Source organism: Agrilus planipennis, unplaced genomic scaffold (assembly GCF_000699045.2).
Source record: "Agrilus planipennis isolate EAB-ADULT unplaced genomic scaffold, Apla_2.0 scaffold191, whole genome shotgun sequence".
Taxonomy (NCBI): domain Eukaryota; kingdom Metazoa; phylum Arthropoda; class Insecta; order Coleoptera; family Buprestidae; genus Agrilus; species Agrilus planipennis.
The window spans coordinates 41,355-53,438 of NW_020438901.1; the positions used below are offsets into that span (position 1 = coordinate 41,355).

A 12,084-nucleotide genomic window follows, 5' to 3' on the forward strand; every position below is an offset into this window, starting at 1 on the left:
CTGTTTTTCATTTGGACGTACGGACGAACCCTCAAAAACTACAAAAGCTTTTATACATTTTAAACAAATGGTTCAAAATTGATTTAAAGNATTAAAGTTAAGACGAAAAAGATCATAAATAAGTGCTTTGTAACAGTACCATTCGTTTAAAAATCAGTCTTTTCGTTATATAAACAAACAATTCCCTGTAATTTAATTAAGTGTTGTTAGATATTTTTAAATTTCAACTTAAACACGACACTAGTTTTTGGAACTAGACATTTAAATAATTAAAAATAAAAACTACAGAATTAAAAAAGAATTTTTTATTAAAAGTTCACGTAATTTATGATTTCTAAAAAGGAAAACGAAAATATCTAAAGAAAAATTAAAATAATATTTAAAAAAATTCTTAAGCAACAAATTCCTCCGTTTGAATCAACGAAATATTTTACACACTCCCAGTGTTTAAACGCACAGGGAAACCTGTAAATTTTGTAACCACTACATAGATAAAAACCCACAAAGCGTTCGTTGATAGCCAGGGTACTGTTCTTCCGAAGTCAGACCACAGTTTGATAAGACACTAACTCGGAAACCACACCCGCTGTCCATTCACAAGTTAATTTATTATTCGAAAGTGGTATTGAACATATTCAGGTCCTCAAATGAGGCCGTACCACCTTGATCTAGCATCTGTAACATATCTGATAGTTCATGTGACTGTGGCTGCGGTGGTTGACCAGATCCACTAGATCCAGCACCACCAGAATCTGAGCCTTGGTTTGAACTTTGCCAAGTCCACTGGTACGAAGTTGGCCCAGTTGCACCCCTGGTACCGCCACTCAATTGGGTATATGTAGGTCCCGGTGACCTAGGACTAGGCTGATTGTACTGGTAACCTTCTGGAGCCGCTTGTGGTTGGCGCAGGCTCCATGGAGCCGCTGCAGGAGTTGGACTTGTAGTAGTACCTTTTGCTAATCGACTCAAAACGTTTGTACTGCTAGTTCCTGCACTGGCTTGAGATGGAGAACCATAAGCTATAGGTGACGCCGTAGGCTCGTAATTGCTATATACATTCTGGCCACTGCTTGGCCTAGCCACTTGCTGAGGAGCTGAACATAAATTTTCTTTTTTAACAATTACTAGATCGTCAACCACTTTACAAGTATTTCTTACAAGGCTAACTGACAAATTGTACTATATATATATTTTCAATTCATTTTACTTACTTTGTATTTGCGAGGTGGGAAGCATATGAGAGTAAAGTCCTGGATCTCTTCGTTGCATGCTGTAATCTAACCCAGGTTGCTGGTACGCTACAGATTCTGTAGTTTCGGGGGTTGTTTCGGTGCCTGGATGTAAAGACTTAGCGGTGGTGTTTGTGCAGACAATGTACTCAACATCATCGGTGTATGGGTTCAGAAATGCAAAGGCCGAAGTACGTAGCCACACCCATTCTCTATTTTTCGCTCGAAAACGATACATTACTGAGAGAACTTGACCTTTCAATTTTAGAACTATAAAAAAGGACGATTAAATAAAAGGAAGTATTTAGAACGAAAACCACCGAAATACCTTGTTGAAAACTGTCCTTCATATGCGTTTGGTCCTCCGGATGAAAGAAGTCAAAGCAACTTTTACCCAGAAGTTCAGTTGGTGGATATCCCAATATACCCATTACCCTTTGGTCCACAAAACTGAACTTCCCGTCTATAGAATGACGAGAAATAAATTCAGCTGTATTGTTTGACCCGGAAAGGTCACTGGTATTAGGTGTCGAAGTAACTTGTAACCTTCCAATGGCCACTAAACAGCAATGTGATGCATGTAACTCTTCTTCGTTCTGCCTATCAATTTGCACACCTGTAAACATATCTAATATTTTCCCTACTTAGAAAAACCGTCATTCGAATAAAATAAAAATTAAGCGAAAAAACTCAAGGATATTGTGCATATAGTTGAGTGCTTAATATAGTCTAATATTTTTAAAGCAACCACTCAATTTAAAATGTATACTAAGGGACTTTATTCTATTACTTTGAGAATCTACTCCCTCCACTCAAATTTTTGTACGCATATTTGATAGTATCCTCTCAAATGAGTTCCTATTTTCAAAAATATAAGTAGTAAATTCTACTTATATTTGTATGCATTTCAAATGTAATGAGTACTTAACAAATGTGAGACTATTTTGTGCCCTCGACTTTATGCATACTACCAATTAACCAAGAGCTAATAATCTGAAACTTTTGCAGATTCCAGCTTAAAGGTGTATCAGTAATATGGATAAAAAACAACCGTTTAATATAGATTTAAAAAAAGATTTTTTTGTAAATTAACTTACTATTTTATATTTGCTGTTCAAGTTAAAGAAAATAAGTTTTATTTTTATTGCAACTACTGTTAATAGAATGTAAATTGTAGCCTATTTTAAACTTCCTTAAAATTAACTACAGTGGTACCCAGTAATTAAAAGAAATGTGATATGCCTTCTAATACGCTCAAAGGGTTGTTACGTATTCGCGATTTATATTAAAAACAAATAACACACTCTACACTTTACTTAATTGTAATTTAACTGGCGTGGCTGCAACAACCCATGAGCTTTTGTGAGAAACTTGTCGCAATTTTTTAAACCAAACGTTTAATAATAAATAAATTCAATTAACACATTTAGACAGATCCTGAAAAATAGCTTCAATTAAAGTTAAGACGAAAAAGATCATAAATAAGTGCTTTGTAACAGTACCATTCGTTTAAAAATCAGTCTTTTCGTTATATAAACAAACAATTCCTGTAATTTAANCAACACAACCAGCACCGCCAACGCCGGTCGCCGGTAGCCCTGCCCGGTTCCAGGTTCAGGATGAGTGGCCCAGCCCCTCAACGCCCAAGGTACCAGCAGCCAAGGCGGAAAGTGCCACAAGCGTCCCACAAACGCCTACCCTACTGACAGAGGGTTTCGAAAACTGTCAGTGGCGCCCAAAACCAACCACCAACGACATTGTCCAGGAATTGCTGGATCGCCTAACACGGCCATCCGCCCCACGTCCTGGCCCACTGCCCCGTTTCGGCGGATCACCTGAGATGGATCCCGAAGTCTTCCTGACCCGCCTCGAGGAACACTTCCATCAGCACGGCCCACCGGATCCGCAGCAACAGAGTGACGTCGCCGCCGACCAGCTGGATGGGGAAGCGCGAGCCTGGTACCGCCCGTACCAAGGTTTACAGCTGCCATTTCCCGAATTCCGAGCGCTGCTCATCGCTGAGTACGACAGCCCGTCGCGTCGGAGCGCCGCGATGGCGAAATTTTTCACCGAGCGACAAGCCAAAGAGCCCGTGTACTGTTTCTTGAAACGAAAGGAACAGCTGGCCGCCCGTCTGAACCTCGTCCTGACGGATACACTAACAAACTCTTCTTCTACAACTAAAGACTATTTTTATTAGATACGTACGTACGTACTATGAAAAGGGAAAAATCCTTTTTCTAACTATTGATTGTAAATCATTCTTCTTGCTGCATGGTATAATATGTGTACAGGTAAATACATATTTGTAATTCGGTTATTGGCGTAAGATAAACATTAAGGTGTGAATTTCAATCAAGGAAATGCCATGGTGATGAAATGGCGTTACTTTTCTTTTGCAAAATGCGGTCGACGTTTTATTTTTTTCGTCGTTCGCGCTTTTTGTTTTGCGTGCAAATGAATAAGAATCTAATTAATATTCAACAAGTGTTCTCATAGAGTTTTAAAACGGATGTATGTATGTATTGTATTGTACCATAATTTATATTCGAAGTGTGACTTTTCTTGGTAATTCAAAATGGCTGCTTACGGTAACGGGCAATTTTTAAAACGTTCTTTGTAAACTTATCTATCGCTAATAGATTTTCAACGGTAAAATATTTCTTTATACTTACCTTGCACTGTGTAAAAAAATATCTTGTCAAAACTTCCACAGAAAAAAAAAATAACGCGCAAGTAACTAAAATTAGTGCAATAATTTTGTTCGGTTAAGGGTGGGTTTGAATAGTTGTTTATTTGAGAGGTCGTTAAAAGCTGAGCATAATTAATATGTAAAATTAGTACGTATTATGTATGTAAGTAAGAACAATGCTCTGTACTGTCTGTCTTTCGTCGACGTATGTATGTATCGCTTAAAATATACCGATTTTCTAAAACAGAAAACGGTAACGTTAGTGACCCCAATGCTGAAGACATTGTTGTTATGAAAACGGAGAACTATAGCAGACATAATGTTACGTGATTACAAAGTAATTTCTACAAGATAATTATTTAAAAATTGCGATAAAGTAACAAACCAACAAATAACAAAATATTTTGGAAATTGTGAGCAATTCTTTGACATAGATAAGTACGTATTAATTTATATTTATAACGTGTACAAAATGCTTATTTGATGGAAGTTTGTAATTTTATTTGAGTGTTAGCAGACCCAGAATAAAATTTCTTCAACAACAAGTCATGCATTTTTAAAAGAAGCAGGTAAAAAAGATAATTTCTATCTCGTATTGTTAAAGTTAGGTACCTATATCATGCAGCAGGATGGTGCTTTAGTTTAAAAAAGACCATACCGCAATGGTACAATAAAAAAATATATATTTAATGCACATCAGGTAAAGTTTACCTTCTGCATTACCATTTAAATGTTCTGAAGATTTCTGATGGTCCCCAGCGATATACGCCCGTTCCAATGTTGCCTTCCCTTGCATACAATCTTGCTCTGCAAGAGGACAAATGATTGTCTTTTTCAGATTCAACAATAATTAAGTTTCAAGAACTTGGCAGTACAAGAAGTGCCATTATTTTTCTTCATTTTTTTTTTTTTTAATTTTTAATGCCGTAACGTATTGCAATTGCAAAAAGGTAAGAAAACATTGGAACAATGACTAAATCGGTAATAATACAATGACTATATACATATACATATTCGTTTTTCTTGTGCTGCTCACAAGTTCTTTGTATTTAAATAAGCTGATGTGGAAATATTTTAAGCGCAATTCAACCGAAATAGCGCGCGCTCAGCACCTGAGTTTATCATAACGACACGTGTATGCATAAACTTTCTTTTATTAAAACGAAACCAATAACAGATACGTCGCTGACAAAAAAAAAAAAGAAAACGAATAATGTTTTAAATTGATCGTAATAGCACGAAATTTAAAATAAATTAAAATGTTGTTAAACATTAATGGATACAAGCTCGTAAAAACGGATTGCGCAAACAATGTTGTAATGGCACATTTATGTCTACAAAGTTGTAACTTTTTCCGATGCAACAAGCAATGAAAGTCTTGTGAAATTATTACGTTAGTTAAAAATAGATAAAATGGTACGGCAATCAACACCTTTTATTCATTTTTTTTACATTGTCGAGGTAGTTAAAATTAGTATATCAATGTTGTTTCGTTGTTGATTGTGAATCAAAAAAACAAACAAACAGACACACGAGTGATCATATAAGGGTTCCATTTTTTATTTGCACGTACGGAACCCTCAACCAAGAATCAACTTAACATTGTAGTTGAAAAAAAAACATATAATTTTATTGAAACATTTACCACGTTATGTTCAGACTATAGATTTCTTATTAATTTAATTAGTATCTAAAGAACTATTTTCTAAATTAATTCAAAGGTCTGTAGTTTTAAAAATAAGAGGGAAAATGTCAATTTTCACCTGAGATCCTTACAAGAAGCCCTTTCGTTTGGTATGTCATACGGTACGGTTTGTAAAACTTTTTTTTAAATTTTTTATTGGTCGCCCAAAAATTAATTTATTTACGTTATGCGACCCTGCACTAAATTTCAACTTAATCAGTCCAGTATATTAGGAGCAAATTGACACAGGAGTGATCCCATAAGGGTTCTGTTTTTCATTTGGACGTACGGACGAACCCTCAAAAACTACAAAAGCTTTTATACATTTTAAACAAATGGTTCAAAATTGATTTAAAGTATAAAGAGGGAGAAAGAGAGAGAGATAAACCAACCGTTTTTAAATAAAGTAAAAGAAGCGCAAATTTTTAACTTATTTTGCAGTTCAAAGACAACAGATAGAAATGTGTAAGAAAATAAATACGTGCGAATCTATGGTAGTTGGAAGGCAAAATGCATTCGGATTCTTTTTGTTTTGTAAAGGAAAGTTGTAAATAAATAGAGATCGTGAAAAGCAAAGCAAAAACAGAAACATGTATATGGTGGCTCTATAAGTTAGTTGGTAGAGGAAAGTAGCAAGATAAATAGAGATAAATGCACTAATTATTTTCAAAGTACGCGGACATAAAATAGACGGCTAGTATAGTATAGCGGTGTAGAGAGAACACATTTGTACTTTATTTAAATAATAAGGGTATTAATCTTGGTGTACGCTTCTTCTCCCTACGAGTTGGTTTCCTGTGGCCCATAACTAACGAGATAGCATCGGCAGAGTCTTTTCTAAGGGCAGTCAAGGTAGCTACCGAGTAGTAGAAGAAGGCAGTCAGTTCGTTGGTCTTCTTATAGAAAGACCACCGTATCGAACAACCGTATACACAAACACAACGATAGGTATGGGTTACAAGTACTTCAGGTACGTACTGTTACCGAGAGTATATGTGTCGGTTCGAAAAAGAATATCGAAAGGGAATAAAGCGAATAAATAAAAAGAACGATCCTTTCGTTCGTTCGTTCGTTCGTTTTAAAGAATACGACGATTTTGAGTTATGTGCCTTGGTTATAACTACACGAAGACACTGCCGGTTTAATGTAGATATACCAGCGCAAAAATAATAAAATACTACGGTCGTGACTAAATGGTACCCCACTTGCTGCTATTTCACCTTAATAAATATAAACATGGGCAATTTCCGAGGAAGAGCATTCCAAAGATTGCACCGATAACGAAATGCAGCAGCCGCTCTTACCTACCATAAGACGCTTCTTACTCTTTTTTAAACCGCTTGACCTCAAACATCCCCATACATGAAGATATTAAGATACAGCCTCTAAAGCTCGGGCAGCTTAAGGATCTTGTTTTAACATTACCACAACAACGCCAACAAAACACGCCAGATTAATCTAACATTTCTAATAAACCAAAACATTTCCACGTTTGTTTTTATCAATGATGAACGACACACAACAAATTAATCAATTTTTGACCCCTTTCACACCTTACTACTCCATTACATAACATTATAAAAGTTTTTGGCTTCATTTACAAAAAAGGTCTTTCAATTTTCAATAATTCATTTTAAATTAATTATAACATCGTTACGTAATGCTAACATTGAGCCCCACCCTTTCCCTAGTAACAAGACCATAACGCCAAGCTGACCTCTCCGTATAGGATTAATTCACAAAATCGAATAAAACTAAACCAAAAATTAATTTCCTGACTTTTCTTTGAGTAAAAATTAAAACTCTGTTACTTGAAAAGGTAATTTCTGATTTTTAAAATTACAAGTCTAAATGCACAGTAGGGGCAATAAAACGTCAAACATTTTAAGACAGTTCAATACTTACAATTTATTCCTTTATAAACACATTCCCTCTTTTCAGGCATTAGTAAAACCTGACAGTTGTAGGTTTTACAGGTCAATTTTGTCTTTTTTGTAAAAAATGGAATATTGATAAAACTATACAACTGGGGCTCTACTATGTAGATTAGATTACGATTGTGTTAGATTAGCTTAACTTCCTTTTTAGTATCCAATTTTTTACGTTCACACCTCCAATGTCCGAAAAAAATGCATTGGTCATATGCCAGTTACGCCTAATCCTACAATTTTTGGATATGCATAGATACCCCAAACAAATATCGACTTTTTAAAATATATATTCAAGTAATAAATATGTAACTATTGAATATTACTATAAATGCCAAAATGCGTGCAGTGAAGTAAAACGCGAAACCTTTTGCTGGTTTCTTAGAAACTTTTTAAACGTAGTCCGTTACTAGGAAAAGATTTGTTAAGGAAACTTTGCGTGCTCCAAAAGATAACGTTTATTGTAAAATGAGTTTAAAAAACTCCGTTAACACGTGAAAGATCGGTCTTTCTTTTCACGTAACTCAAATTGCATGTCTCCAAACAAAATTTGCAAATGCTTTATTCAAATACTATATATAGTTGATAACCCAGTCCAGAGGTGCTTTACAAATATTGAAATAATAAAATATACCCTGCATTATTCAAATTACTCATAGTTGTAAAGCTATCTATTAGTCGAAGAATTGGTAGAGTAGTTCCACAGATTGTCCAGCCTCTTACTAATGTAGCCGAAATCTCAACCCAAGGATGCATATCCTTTTTCAATGTATAAACATTTAAATCTGTTCACCCTTCAGTTCTACAATCGTCACGTAACGCATAACTTGATGCCCTCCCCCTCGTAACGACAGGCTGGACTCTCCTCCCCTAATTTGGATTACCTAATTTATAAATTGCACCAAAGCAGTATCACTTCCTAAAATAATCTTCTCAAAATCGTTATATTGAAAGTACTGGAGAGAAATACCTCGATGGATTGACTGCACCGTAATTTAACCATTCCTTACAGTATGAATATTGATAATACTTGAAATACAAAAAAAGAAAATACTTGGTGAAATATGCATTTCAATCTTATAAAAATTTCGTATGTATACACATATGTAGGAAACTCGGTAGCTTCTTTAAACTAAATACCAAGCGTGGACCAACATCCTCATTACTGATCAAAAACTTTTCGACTTAACAGCAATAGCAAGACAAGCGATAATTTGCCAACAACGTAAGAATTTTAGCATAATAATAATTAATATGGCTTAATCGATAGCTGCTACTTCTCCCCAAAAATATGAAGGTAAAATAATAGACAAAAATCGCTCAGAGAACATTCACCAGGAATTGCAAAATCAAAAATACAACGTACCTATAACCTTCGGGTTTCTGGCGACTGTCAAGTCAAACTTAATGTTAGACATAGTTTTATGAACAAACAGATACAATTCATTTATAGTTTTGTTAATAAACCCCAGCACCAGGTTACAGCCGAGCCCGTATTCGCCCCGCACCCTCCTTCGTTTGTGGAGACCCAAATCGCATTCTTTCAAAGTTCTCATTAGTTTAATTTTTAGTCACAAAATGCAATACCTACAATTATATCTCTATAGAGTGGAAAAAATAATTACAATTGTACCTATTTGTTTTCTGTTTTTCGTGTTGTTACTAATTGTGGAATTAGAAGAAGTCGATTCAATTTTTAAAGATCGTCTATTAATGCCACCGCAACTACAAATTATTACTGGAGTTTATCTTTGCCCACTAACTGTACCGCGATACAGTATTCGTAAAAACAATCTAGAAGATGATTTATATTCTCAAACCTAGTCGGATACAACTCTGGTATTGAAACGAAAGACATCATGTCTCGGCTAACATTAGTATTGTATATTATTATACACGTATGTAGGATAGCACAAAGATTGCATATCGTACCCAGTAATTTATTACGATACACATACATAAAAAGATGCGTCACATTTAGACATACTGTGCCTTAGATCATAGATCTATAAATAATATAATTTTTCTTTCTTCGAATGGTATTGACGACAATAGAATATCTATTGCAAATGAAATACCTTTGTTACAGTTTTTATTAATAAAGAAAACCCCTTGTGGCTTGCTCCATAACATAATATAAAAACAACTATAAATTTAACACTGTTCCGCAATATAGCTGTAAGTATTTTTTTTGTTCGTGACCTCTAAAACATTAAAAATGAATGTGCATATCATCTTAGCCATTAAAACTGAAGTGAATGGCTATTAGCGATCCGTAAATACACTTAAAAAAAAATGTTTAGATAAAGCGTTGTTTTAAAACCGGAACAAAATTTAGCTTTTCAAATTCAAAACTGTCACGCAAAATCAATTCGACGCATTTTTTTGTATTAGTTAGTGTTTAGTAATGCACCTACATTCGGTTATTCAGAAATTCGTAAGTGCTGTTAATAAAAACAAACACTGTTTAATAATATTCCACGTATCTATCTTTGTAAAGAAAATGCATGCAGCTGAGACAGCTAATGATATAAAACATTCTGTAATTGACTCACCACTAAAATGTCTAATAAAAAGAATCGAACTAACTATACAAATTAGCTACAAATTTTGACATGTCGGACGTGTTTAAATGTCAATATTTAGTGGAAGAAACTTGTTTCACATGTGTGAAGTGCTACGAATCTTGGACTTATGTTAGATAATTGTAACGGGGGATTCCCCAACTGAATTATGTTCAGTGTTTTATCCTATAGGCTTAGGTTAGGCTAGTTTGGGTTAGGTTACTTTGCTTTACTTGGGTGAAGTGCCTTATACCAGAGGTTCATCGGTACCTAATGGGTTAGGCCATGGTGGGAAAGGTTTCTCTTTGGCTTATATGTGTCAAGCACCATATACCATGAGTCTTATTTAAGTTATGCTAAGAGAGGATTTCCTCATGGGCGTACGTAGCTAAAGTATTATGCATCTAGTGTTTAAGTAAAGTCATAGGGTTAGGTTAGGTTAATGTATAAGATTGCTACGATTAAGATTTTAATGTCGTGCACCACTCAAGTTTAGATAGTCATCAAACTTTGTTATATCTACGCCATACTTGTAATTTAATTAGAATATTGAATATACTAATTTTATAAATTGTAGAGAAAATAGTGTGCTTATCTCATTTTCAATAAAATGAAATTAACTAAAACCAACTTTTGTAATAGAAACCCAAATTGGAAATTCGGTCTCCGAATGCCCAATGAATACAGTTGAAGGCAATAAATTTTACGTGTCCATGAAAAAAAATGTGTATTATGTGTGTTAATTGACAGAAATCAATCCGCTCTAGCAAATAGTGCGCGGCAATCGCTTACTTAACGATGAGGCAGAAGTAGAAACGTCCTCCCTCTCCCGTATATCGCTTGCTTCACCGTTGCAAGAATAACTGCGATCATTAATGCCATTATAAAAAACTGACATTGATCAACTAAGACGAATGTTTTGATTGACAGAATTAAAACAAAAGCATTTCTAAATCAGTAAATAATGAATATTGTGCAGTTAAGGGTGATTTTACCGACAAGTTTATTTAATTAAAAGGCAGAAAGAAGATGCGCGGGAAAGAGAAAAATAATGGATTGTGGCTGTTTCTCATCTTGTTCGAAGCGAATCTAACTGATTCTTTAAAGATTGTTACGATTTCGATATAGATAATAATCGTCAGCCGTGCAATTACCAGTAAATATCGTAGGAGCAAACGGCTGTGTAATTTTCTCAATTATTGGCAGCCAGCGTAAGAACAGGCAAAATGCGTCCGATAATTTTAAAGAGAGATAATTGGCTGTCATATTTTCCGACAGTTTAATAGTGGTTGGTATGCAGGTGTTAGTAATCGTGCTATTGGTGATAATTTGCTCACCTCTGAGTGCTTTCATGTGGGCGACGGCCATCCGAAGGATGGTCAACTTGTCCGGTTTTCTTGCAAGGGCGCTGCAGGTGGGCACCATGTCGGAAAGCTCGGTGATGTAAGCTGTCATCTTGTTTCGCCTCCGCCGCTCAATCTCGCAATGGTTCTCCCTACAGTAAGTCGAGACAAAAACCAACGGTCATTACAAAAATAAGCACAAGAGTTTTTACTAGACTAAATAACAAGTACAACAATTTTCTTTCCTGGTCTTCAGAGCTCCCTTCTAAAAATTAAATTCATAAAACTTTAGATTCGCTCTTCTGATACTCTGATACTCGATGACCATCGAATTTTCTCATTTCGGACCTAGACTTCTGACCTACTCTATTTTCATTCATTCCAACTACCGAAAATAATTAGTAAAACTTTTTTATGAAGCACACATTATCAAAAAGAAGTAACGTTTTGTTTCTTTTTTACTCCAACTCTATAAATCAATGAGAATGAGTTTCTTTTTTTTAATTTATAGGCATTATCTACTTAAGATCTGTAGATGTAGTGGGTTAATACATCTAATTATTAAATTGTACTCCCTCAGATGACCTTATAAAAAGCAGAAATAGTAGTCACTAAAATTTGTGAAATGTATCAACAACATATTT

The 12,084-nt window shown here is 34.9% G+C and overlaps 1 protein-coding gene across 1 annotated transcript; it reads right to left on the bottom strand.

Moving 5' to 3' along the window:
• Positions 1–144: 144 nt before the first annotated feature.
• LOC108740910 (aryl hydrocarbon receptor nuclear translocator homolog) lies at positions 145–11,615 on the bottom strand (the record flags this gene model as incomplete). Its single annotated transcript, XM_025973283.1, has 7 exons — positions 145–1,094; positions 1,212–1,499; positions 1,558–1,872; positions 2,983–3,165; positions 3,212–3,332; positions 4,580–4,728; positions 11,435–11,615. Coding segments are annotated over 7 exons (1,722 nt in total), but the record flags the coding sequence as incomplete, so codon positions are not given.
• Positions 11,616–12,084: the final 469 nt, after the last annotated feature.